Below are 11,695 nucleotides of genomic sequence, written 5' to 3' on the forward strand. Positions count from 1 at the left end.
TGTCACTGACCCCCGCCCCCAACTCCCTCCAGATAGAGGGCTAGACCTCAAGGAGAGGCTCCAGCACCTTGGAAAAAAGATCTTTGGTCTTGAGCAACATAGGTATGAGCTCAGGTTTGGACTTCTTGCAAACATTAAAATCACAGAAAGAGAAATAAGGCAAGTCCTCCAAAGATCTATCCCCCGAGGAGGGAGCCTGAGAACAGGAAGATGTCCAGGGGCGTTGGGGCGTGCAGGAGGTGAGGCCCTCCGCTGCCCGGCTGGCCAGGCTGAGTGAAAAGCTTTGACTGCTAACAGTCTGGGGAGGACTTCTCGGGCTTTGTTTCCTGGTTCTGGGGCTGGTGCAAGGCTGAATCTGCAGGTTGTTTTAGGGGACCTGGGTATGGAACTGAGAAGGTCCCCCTTGGCCCAGCTCTCCATGGTCAGTGCCTGGTCCAGAGCTCCCCGCCGGCAAGCCGTCTGACGGACGTGTGGCTTGGGCATGAGAGAAGGGTCCCAGCCAAGGAAACCGCATCTCTACCCAAGCTTCCAACTCTGTGGACTTATGGCACAATCAGGACTGACAGGAAGGAGAAAGAGAGGGAAACATCAATGTGTGGTTGCCTCTTATGTGCCCCCTACTGGGGACCTGGCCCGCAGCCCAGGCATGTGCCCTGACTGGGAATTGAACCAACGACCCTTTGGTTCATAGGCCCATGCTCAATCCACTGAGCTACACCAGCCAGGCCCAGGACTGATATTCTTAAGAGCCAACAGAACCCTCACATTGGCCCAATACCCTAGGGAGTAAAAGCTATCATGGTAACAAAGTTCTGAAACTGTGCTCCTCACATCCAGACAGTGAGTTACAAGCAATGGCAGACCCTGAGTGCGGTGGCAGAGACCAACGCCCCCTCCAAGGTCTCGGGAGGCAGGCGTGGTGAGCACCCTCCCATCCCCACCAATTAGTGCCTATTCGTGATTACTATGCACTACTACGAATTATTACTCTACCAGTAATCTCCATGAGTCCTGTAGGCTTTTTAAGTTTATACTTTATGATGCTTTAACATCTTGGGGCCTTGTGGACCAGGGAGGGACTGCCCCTTCCTGGTTAGCTACTTTCTCAAGGCAGTAAGAATTGCCCGCAAGCCTGCCTCATGCAGACCAACAGCCCCAAATCTTGCCCCCACTGATCTGCGTTTATCAGGCTCCTGGGTCCGGGAGAGTATGAGCCGGCACTAATCATCCCAAGGCCCGAATCTAAGAACAAGGGACCACTCCCACCACCCAGGACCTGACAGAATTACTCATACTTTCACGCCTAAACCTGCTTGGTTTCGTTACCTTGCTTCACCCCTTCCTTCCCAGGAAAACCACAGGAAAGTTCCCCCCCTCTCGGTTCCTCTCTCTCTCCTGCCTCCTGCCTGACCCTGGGGCTGCCGGGCTGCCGGGCTGCCTCGAAAGGCCGGGGCGGTGGGATTGATGAGTACAGACTTCTCCTTTTGTGACAGTCATTTCCACATTTGCATGTCTTACCACGCCCTTTGAAAACACATTCTGGGTACGTTTTCAAATACCTACTTAATTCGCTGGTCTGATTCTTGACAAACTCAGATGAGTCCGGCCACAGTGGACCACCTTAAACTTGACCAATGGATGGCCCCATGGCAACTGCTTTTCTTTTTTTTCCTTTAAAAATTTTATTTATTTATCTTTAGAGAGAGAAGAGGGGAAGGAGAAGGAGTGAAACATCAATGTGTGGTTACCTCTTGTGTGCCCCTTTCTGGGGACCTGGCCCACAACCCAGGCGTGTGCCCTGACTGGGAATTGAACTGGCGATGCTTTGGTTTGCAGGCCAGCGCTCAATCCTCTGAGCTACACCAGCCAGGATGCAATTGCTTTTCTTGATGTACCATCTTTATGAGAGCAGTCTCTGGTGCTCAGCGTGCTGTTGTGGACATGGCAGATGCATTCTTTTCAATCCCTGTGAAGGAGGGCGGTCACAAGCAGGTCCTATTTACTTGGGAAGAGAACAGTTCAGAACCATTCCTTGTCAACCTGGGACTATGGCAATGCTTCTGTTCTGTCACAGCGCAGGGGGAGGGGACTTCGAGTAGACAGTCCAGAGAACATGGCGCTGGTTTACTAGGTAGGAAAGCAGAGAGCAGCGAGTGCCCAGGCACCCTGGTGAGACACATCTGCCCCAGAAGTAAAGAGAAACCCTGCAGTCTCAGGGTCTATCTTAGATCCCATTCTCAGGAGGCCACAGTCTGGAATGAGTTCTTTTGTCTTGTGTCTGAAATCTCTAAGGAAAAGCACACTGTTTGTGTATATTATACACATACTTTTGTGTAGGTAACATTTCATTTTTAAAAAAATGTAAGGTTTGTTTTTAAAGTCTCTGGCAATTAGTTGAAAAGGGATGTAAGGTTGAGGGTCAGAGGTTCCTTCTTCTCTAGTGTGAGTAGCTGTGTCTCTGGACGGGACGTCACTGGGCAAGGACAGCTGCAGGTTGTCTTAGTCGGACCGTGTTTGCCCACAAGTTGCCCACTGAGGCCTGTTCGCCCAGAGGACGGCACTGAGCATGCTCAGAAACAGGGGAACCTTCAGGAATATGAGGAGCAGGAAGTGGATGCTGCTGAGCAGGGACCTGTGAGGGGAACACAGTGACTGGCAGTGACTTTCCTCCTTAACCCTGGCCCCGCCTCTCCCCACCTGCCTTTGAGTTCGGGTCCCATGGCCCCAAAGCTCAATATCAGCGCTGAGCCCAGTGGGCACCAGAGCCAGACAGCCCCGGGCTGAGGACCATGGGCTCCTGTCCTCCATTTAGGTCAGGAATGGACCTTGACTGCCAGGACCCCACAGATTCATGAGAACAGGGTGGGGGTGCTGAGAAATTGAGGGGAAGACAGGTGTGGGGCCCAAGGCAGGCCCCGACGCCCACAAACAGTGCTCTGAACCCACATGCTGGCCCCTCAGCCATCAATACGCACAGAAACTCAACTCTCACTGAGGCCAACTCTAAGGATGAATGTCCCCTTATGTCCCCTGCACACTCAAGATTAAAGCCTTGGCTCGTCCTTAAATATAACCATGGGAGCAGATATTCTGCTTAAAGCATCCGACAGCCTCTATCTACCCTGATGAGCGACCACCGCAAGCCCAGCACTTGGCCGATGCCCTCCCGCCTCGGCCCCAGCCCACTGCCCCATCCCAGCTCCTGGCGGACGCGGCACACCCTGTGGGGTCCTGCCCCATGTCCTCATGCCCACTCGAGCGTCTGGTGGCCGTACACGGCCCTGGACCTGCCAGCGGTCTCCCACCTCGAGCCCCCGCCCCTCTGCCTGAGGGTGTGCTCTCCACGGGAGGGGCACACAGGCTTGCTGAGCAGAGCGGGCCAGAAGTGCTGCAGATTTCAGGCCCAGGAGCGACCCTCTGCCTGAGCCTCCCTCCTCCACATTCTTGCTTGGTCAGCTCTCCCACTTCCTTCAAATCTCTGCTCAAATGTCACTGTTTGAGAGGCCTTTGCTCATCACTTTGTATAAAAATAGGGAACCACCCCCTTCCCCACCCCTGCGAGCACAGAAGAGTGTGGATCAGCACGCCGGCTTCCTCGCTGCTCGGTGGGACAGCTCTGAGCAATGTCCTAACAACCTCTCTGAGGGCACTCCGGGGAGTGGTGCCCCCGAGGTTGAGACCAGTCGCTACAGGGGCAACTCATTCATTAAGCTCCCCACTCCCTCCCTACAATTTCTGGGATCTCCTCTGCAAACTAAGCATACCTCCGTTCTCAGGATCCGATTTTGAGAAAACCCAGCTGCGACGGTCTGTTTGGTGCTCGTTTTCACTGAGCGCCTCAGTGGCCCTCACTGCGGCCCCCCACCTCCCCCACGCCCCGTCACCCTGTCCCTTAATGCCCACCTGTTGATTTTTCCCCATGACAATTATCATTAACTGACATTTCCTCTCTCTACCCATCACCTTTATTATCTATCATGTCTACCCACCCATTCTATCACATCTGTCTCTCTATCATCTGTGTGTGCGTGTGTGTGTGTGTGTGTGTGTGTGTGTGTGTCTTTTTGTAAGTATATATCCATTTGGTCATTGTCTGAATTTGAAAGAAACCCCCTGGAGAGCACAACCTGCCGCCCAGGTCGCTCTCACATCCCCAGCATTTGCACCGGTTTCTGGCACAGAAGCCGTGGCTTCAGCACTCATTGAGTGAGGGAGCCATTGAGGAAGCCGGTGGGTAGGAAGCCCTGCCCCAGGGGGAGGAGCTGCGCAGAAGGTGGAAGACTCGGGGCCCCGTGCTCCTTACCCTGGGTCTCGGCTGGCAGGTCCAGGTGTCCTTGAAGAGATGTCGCTGCTGGAGGCTGTGGGGGAGGGCGAGGGTGGGGAACAGGGCCCAGTGCCCTGCCCGTGACTCTCCCCACCTAGGTACCTGTCACCTGCGTGGTCCCGACTTCATAAAGCAGAGGGAGCTCAGGGCAAGGGCTGAACAGATGCCCCGAGACCGTCCTGTGGCTACAGTCAGACCGGGCCTGGCCAGAGCGGAGGAGTTTCCCCATCCAACCCAACGTCATTGTGCCCTGCAGCCAAGTGGACACTTTATCGACCAGGCGGGACAGGAGCAGCATCACTGTCTGCCTTTGAGCGTTAGGTGCCCCTCCTCTCACTAAAGACGGGAGGGCTGGAAGGGCACACCGAGAGTCAGACCTCAGGTTCCTCCCCTGCTGTGCATCCACGCATCACTCCCCACCCCACCCCCGGCAGAAGGCCATACAGTCCATGAGGGACCTTGGAAAGCAAGGGCACCTCCACAGCCGATGGCTGGAAAACGCTAGCGTCCCCAAAGAGGCGGAATCTGCACTCTGGCACGTGGGACCCCCAGCCCCTTCAGCCCACCCAGCCCTTGGACACCGGCAGCCTCACCTGCAGTCCCCCAGGCAGCAGCCTGGAGCATCCTCCCTGGGTCAGTGGCCAACTCGAAGCAGAACCTCCAGGCTCAGACACTGAGGGACCCGAGGGAAAGAGCTGAGTCTCCGGCAGTCACATAAAGGGGCGCATCTCCTGCTGACCCCCAAGGCCCTCTCTCACCACCGAGTTCACAACCAGTCTCTTGGGGGCTGCACTCTTAAGGGTGCATGGACGAAACCTTGTGAGCACAACCTCCAACACAGGAGGGAGACCCCGACATGAAGAGAAAAAATCTCAGAGGAAGCCAAGACAGTGCAGGTAGCAGAAGAAAAAGCACCTTTAGATTGATAGGGGCAGATACAACTCTTGAGAAAGAAGAGGAAGGAAGGAAGGGAGGGAGGGAGGGAGGAAGGAAGGAAGGAAGGAAGGAAGGAAGGAAGGAAGGAAGGAAGGAAGGAAGGAAGGAAGGAAGGAAGGAAGGAAGGACTTATTAAAAGATCAAGGAACAATTTGAACAAAAAAAGATGCTGGAGGTGTCCCACGTCTCCCCTGCCTTCTCAGGCCTTGGGTTTGTCGGGGTCTCTCCCACCTGGTCAGGAGTGTCACAGGAAAAAGGAGCGGAAGCGGGGTGGGGGGCGCGGGGGGAGTCCTGGGGAGCCAGAGACGTTGTAAGACAGAGGGTAGGAGGCTCCCTCTGGGGCCTTCCCTGTGCCCCAGACAAACCCCACTGCCCCGGAGCCCTGCGGCCAGGGCCTTCAGAAATGGGTTTTCCCCTGGGGCCGGCACAGGGTCAGGGGCTGAGGAAAGGCTCAAAGGGTGGGTGCTGAGGCCAGGGGAGGGTCAGGGGCTGCTCTCAGATTTCCGGAGCAGGGCTCACCAGTCGGACGGGGCTGGTAGTCTGGGCCATCCCTGGCCCTGACCACCTCAGGGCTCCTGACCCTGGGTGAGGCTCTGGGCCCCAGGGTTGTCGAGATCTCTCAATTCTGAGAGCTCAAGCCAAGGGACAGTGAGAAGGGGACCCTTCTGGAGTGGAGGGTCTCACCACCACCTACACACACACACACACACACACACACACACACACACACACACACAGTCCGCCAACCCTGGGTGGGCAGGAAGGGACCAGGAGGCCCTTGGTCCCGACGGATCCGATGGCCCAGAGCCCTCTCACCTACGTCTTAAGGCCCAGTACAAGGTCAGGACCTGGGGCGGCGGCAGGAAACTCTGGTGTAGCACACACGCTCACACTTTCACACACTCACACATATACACACACTCCCATCCACACAGCACGCTTGGCCCTCAACCTCTGAAGCTCACACTCCAGGCCTGATTCCTCTCTCCTGAGTCCAAAGTTCCCAGGATGCTCTGCACAGATTAGCTCAGACTCCTTCATCACCGGCACCAGAAGGAAGGAGGGTCTTACCTGCGGAAACAAACACTTGAACCTGGACAAGGGGATCAGGCAAGAAGCCAGGAAGCCCTTCTCCCACCAGGATCATGGAAATCCCACACCTGTATTTTCCTGCATCACTTGCAGTGAGGTTCTCCGAGGTCACTGTGAAGGTGAGGTTTCTGGGACGGTCCACGGTGGACACTTGGCCGCTCCCCACCTCTTCCCCAGAGGCGCTGGTCTCCACGGTCTCAGAGAAGAAAGGCCAGCATGGCTGTCGGCACCAGATTTTGCAAATCTCTTACATTCCTCCCACTATTGACACGACATGCTCAGGGATCTGCCCGTGGGACCCGTCATGTTGCTGGGGCCACTGAGAGACAGCGAGCCTGGAAGACGTGATTAGTCTTGTCTTCATCCCGAAGAGCCTGGGCCAGAGGGGCCTTTGGTGTCAGGTCTTCCGGAAGTCACCCTGAGGCCAGAGGAAGGAGGTGTCAGGAAGCAGCAGGAGAGGGCTGTCGGCAGACATGAGGGGGTCTGAGGATCTCGTCCTCAGGTCCTTCACCGCCTCTACGACTTCAACCTCACCTCTTCTTCTCCAGTCTCTCTGGAGGCTCCAGTTCCGAATGACTAGGACCCAGTCCCCTAAAGCCTCTGCCCCCGCCACAGAGTCACCCTCACTCCAAGGGACACGTGCGGCTGCCCTGCTCCGGGCAGGAATGGGCTCCATCCACGGCAAAGGCTACTGAGCAGCGCTGGCAAAAGTACCAAGTTCCCGAAGAAGAGTTGTGCGTGTCGTCTGCCCACCCATCACCTGTCTGTCTGTCTGTCTGTCCGTCTGTTCATCTGTCCACATGCCCATCCCTCCCTCCCCTTCTTCCTTTCTCTTTCCCTCCCTCCCTCCACCCACCCATCCGCCTATCAGGCAATATAGTGCCATCCACAGAGGGTCAGACATTTGCTATATTTTATTCCAAAATGAAAAGAAAGCCCAGAACTTTTGCTTCTTCGCTTCAATGATCTGGCATTTTCCCACTTTAGCCCCCAGCAAGCAGGTTCAGGCGACCCATTGACCTAAGTTCTGCCTCAGAATGCCCGTCCGCCTTGCCCGCCAATATCCCCCGAAGCAGTGGTTCTGAACCAGGGGCGATACTGGCCCCGGGGGACGTTTGGCAGTGTTTGAAGACACTTCTGTTGTCACCACGGAGTGTGGAGGGACCCTGCTGGCATCTAGAGGGTAAAGGTCAGAGAGGTGCTAAATAAACACCCCACCGCGCACAGGACAGCCCCACAGCACCGGATAACCCCGCCTCGGTGTCCACAGTGCTGAGGTGAGGAGCCTTGCTGGACGGGACAAAATGCCGCCCCCTGAGGACCTCCAAGCACAGGCTTGGGGCTGGCAGGGGAGCCCCTGCAGCTGCTTGAAGCCCTCAGCGCACTTGCTGCTGTTCTGGGCTCTGCCTCTGGGGGCGCTGTTGCCAGGTTTCTAAAGCATTGCAGTGGCTTTTCCTGCTGGATTGTGCGCTTCAGTCTCACCCTCGAAGATGGGGTGGGGGCGGGCAGCTTCCTCAGGTCTGCTTGGGACACGTTGTGAGGGACACTCTGAGTCCCACCCAGTGGCTCCCTTTCCTCTGATACTCCTCTACCGCTACGACCCCCACCCAGAGTAAGCTCCCTGCCCACCAGTGCCTCAAAAAGAAAAATGGCCTTGCCCCTTCCACCGCGGTGTATGGGGGCTGTCAGGGCAGGGCTGGCCACCGGTTCCCCGCAGTCTCCCCCGTTCCCCACCCCGACCCCTGCACTGGGCCCATCGCACAGAGCCTCAGGGCGGCCCAGGCACTGCCTGGGGACTCACGGACAGTCATTCACAAGGCCTTAGTAGTTGACATACTAGTATAAAAAGTCAGTGTATTTCGGTTTGAATCTTGTGTGTGTCTTTCACGAACTGACCTAGAGCAAATTATTTGCACCTCTCTTGGTGGGACGAGGATTACGATAGGGATTAGATTATGGGGGAGCCAGGTAATACAGTGACTAACCCCCAAAGTACTAGTTCTCTGCTCCCCTCCCCCATCTCTGGGGTGTATTCCTGATTTTAACAATGATGAGCAATATGGCAGGAAGTTTACTTTGGGCTTCGTATGTGCTCGCGGCGTGGAAAGCATTTTCTGTTTCACCCTCACCCTACCCCAGTGAGGAATGGGGGTGCCCTAGCACACCTCATCCCCTTTCCACTTGCGTTTTTGTTTCTTTCCCTTCTCATCACCACCTTTCGTCTACCCGGAGCTGCCAGGGCAGACCCCCGAGGCCCCGCCCAGCCCCGCTCGCCCGGCGCGCAGAGAAGCGGCAGAGCCGATGGGGGCCACAGGACCCTGGGCCTCTCCGGCCACCGCCGGCCTGGGGCTGGGGGCTCCTCGCCCAGGATCTGCTCACCCGGCCCCCTCCTCCTCTTTCCTCATCATGTCTCTGCTTCCTTCTTCATCCCCTGCTTGTTTCTGTTCTCAGAGCTGGTTGGAACACGTGGGAAGCTAGGATTTCACATCATCACGTGGTCAGGGGAAAACTGCTGAAAATTTGAATCTGCAGTTTCCGCTTCTCTTCCCGGACAAGAGAGTGCCCCTCCCATTCTCAGCCACAGCTGGCAGGCCTGCCGTCCTTCCCTAAATCCCAGCGGAGCCCCGACCAGTCTGGCCTCATTTCTGTCTACATTTTCCAAACAAGTCCTGCCCTTCATGAGTGGTTAACTTCCTGTGGCCGACAAGAGCTGTCCTGTGCAGGACAGGCCTGACTTCGCCTTATCTGGGCAAGATCGGCGACTTCCAGGGCCCAGGGCAGATGGAAGTGCTCTTGTTCCAGAATATTAAGAGTTTCCAGACAGCAACAATGAGCGTTACACCAAGCAGGAGGACCTCCTAAGTGCAGGGCCCGGAGCGCTGCTCGGGGCATACCTCCAGGAAGCCGGTGCTGTCTCTGGGTGGGGCACAAAGTGACTCCGGCCCACCAGAGTCTGTGTGCTGTGGATGCAGTAGACAAATTCACACAGACTGCAGGAGTCCCGTGGGGGGAAAGGGACGGCACGGCCACTCTCAGAGAGAGAGAGCCCCCCCGCTGTTGCCTGGACAGGCTTGTATGGCTTTCCAGTCGAATTACATCAGAGAAGGTCCTCGTTATTTCTAGATTTAGTTAAGTGATTACTTCTTATAGGTAACAACAATAAAAAAAACGTTGCAAATGCAAGGGAACAATAAAAATGATTGATTTGGCTGCATTTTGTCCTTGGGATGTCTTAGCACAGACTTTAGGGATACACATTAAATGTCTGCAGTCTTAACTCAGGGTGAGGGAGTTTTAGCAAAAGCAAGTCTCACAGCAGCCCAGGTACGATGCAGGCCTGGTTCCCCACAGGAAAGCTGATCTGCACACCTGGCTCCTGAGCGCCGCCTCACACTGATCGGTTTTCCAGATCAGTGCAAGGCTACATTTGCCGCTGCCATGCTGATCGGTTCCCTAGAGTCAACCCTGGGGGGGGGGGCTTTGTTCCTCTGAACCCCCAGCTCTTGGTCTGCCCTCCTCAGGCCCCAGAGGCCTTGAGTGGTTTCCCCTCTCGGTCACGGGCTCCTGAATGGTCCCCATTGCTCCAGCACCCAGAACTTGGCAAACCACCTTGGAGCCTCACCATTCACCTGTGTGGTTGAATAAGAAGCCTAGAGTCTCAAGGGCAGAACTATGTCAGTGTATCAAAAGGTACTCGGGTGTACCTGTTATATACAGGGATTGGTCTGAAATATAACCAATCCCATGAAGCAGCCACAGAGGACTTGTGAAGGCAGAGACAGATTCGAAATGCTTTATCCAAGAACTTGGATTCAGTTAAGCAGAAAGCCCTGCGATTCTGGGATTCTGTTGTCAAACAGTTTCTTAGTCTGGTGTCTCAGTAAATAAACTTCTTGCTGCGTGAGGAGGCTCCACGTGTTCTAGGGGTCCATGCGTGTTGGTGTGTGTGCGTGTCCACACCTCCTCTCCCGAAGTGGGGGCACAAGGTGTTAAGCAATGACACCTGGTAGACACATTTGGCAGAAGGAAGTTCGCCAGAAGCAGGGGGTTGTTCAGGCCATGAGCTTCTCTTATGCTGGACCGCTCCCCCTAATTTAAACCTCAGGGTCTTAGAACATGAAAATGTACAAAAATTCACATCCATAGTCTGTGGGTTTTATTAGTTTTTGTGACATTTTGTCTAAAATTGTTTTCTCAGCATGATCTTGAAAGAAAATTATCCCCCAAAAGTGATTCATGAGGGGCAGCTGGAAGCTTCTCTCTGCCGCTTTTCAGCTGTGTGACCCTCGGTGAGTCACGTGATCACTCTCAATCCCTGATTCAAACTCTCTGCCTCCTTCCCAGCTCACCCCCTCTGGGAGCAGTGGGGAGTAGGTTCCTATGTGTGTCTGTGGGTTCTCTGGAGAAGTTCTGTGCATCTGTGCGTGTGTGCATGTGTTCTTTCCTCTCTGGGCACATCATGGGTGCTGCTCTGCGGCAGGCCGGTTTGCACCTGGTCTGTCTTCAGAATCACTTGTATCAATAGCCATAGATTTTTGCTTTTAATGGCTCCGTCGCATTCTATGATATCTGCATATTATGATTTGTTCAGTTCTTTCCCTCTTGGTGGGCATTTAAGTTGTTTTTGTTTTTTTGCAACTACACGCAGTTCTGTAATGAAGATCTTTGCATGTTTGCATGAGACACATTTGGGACTATATCCCGAGGACAGACCCCTCTGAGTCAGGTTGCAGGTCTGTGCATTTTCCGGTGTGGACGAATATCACAAGAGCAGATACAAAGTTTTCTGCTCTTGTCCACACACGTTAATCAACGCTGACCCTGCCCACGACATGCGGTATCGTCAACTTTTTACCCTTATAAGTCTGATCGTAGACTTGGCCTGCTGACTGAACATGGTCTGCACCCCACACGGAGGGCGTTGCTGTGGGTGCAGGGGATAAAAGAGAGGTGAGGGAGGAGCAATAAACTGCAAAGGGGAGCGTCCCAAGCAGGGGATTCTGCAGATGCTGGGAACAGACAGTCTCCTAGCCTCTTCCAGCCTCCTCTCCTCCCCATACATTGGGAGACTTTGGCAAAAACCAACTTTTATTCAAAAAAGAAGTAGCACCTTCAATAGCTTAGGAGTTAAAGAAAAGAAAAGCATACAATCGAAAAGCAAGTAAAAGCATGCACCGTGATAGGAAATACCCAAAGAAGCATAGGTTCATGTAAACAGTTCTACTTGGTCTCAGGGAAATGACGGGCGGTGGGATTTCTCTAAAGAATAAGGGGCAATGCTGTACAGAGCAGGCGGGCAGGGCTCGGAAAAGAAATGAGCAGAAAAGGCACAGCATGGCTGGG

General features: G+C 54.7%; 1 protein-coding gene across 1 annotated transcript; it reads right to left on the minus strand.

Annotated features, from left to right (window-relative positions):
- Window positions 1-1,712: 1,712 nt before the first annotated feature.
- Window positions 1,713-8,757, minus strand: LOC128626775 (protein CD300H-like). Its single transcript, XM_053661300.1, is given in 5 exon segments — window positions 1,713-2,632; window positions 4,304-4,358; window positions 6,332-6,586; window positions 6,589-6,671; window positions 8,732-8,757. Coding segments are annotated over 5 exon segments (552 nt in total). The 3' UTR covers window positions 1,713-2,499.
- Between the last annotated feature and the right edge of the window lie 2,938 nt (window positions 8,758-11,695).

The sequence above is a fragment of the Artibeus jamaicensis genome, unplaced genomic scaffold (genome assembly GCF_021234435.1).
Source record: "Artibeus jamaicensis isolate MK-2021 breed Jamaican fruit bat unplaced genomic scaffold, CSHL_Jam_final contig_2259, whole genome shotgun sequence".
Taxonomy (NCBI): Eukaryota; Metazoa; Chordata; class Mammalia; order Chiroptera; family Phyllostomidae; genus Artibeus; species Artibeus jamaicensis.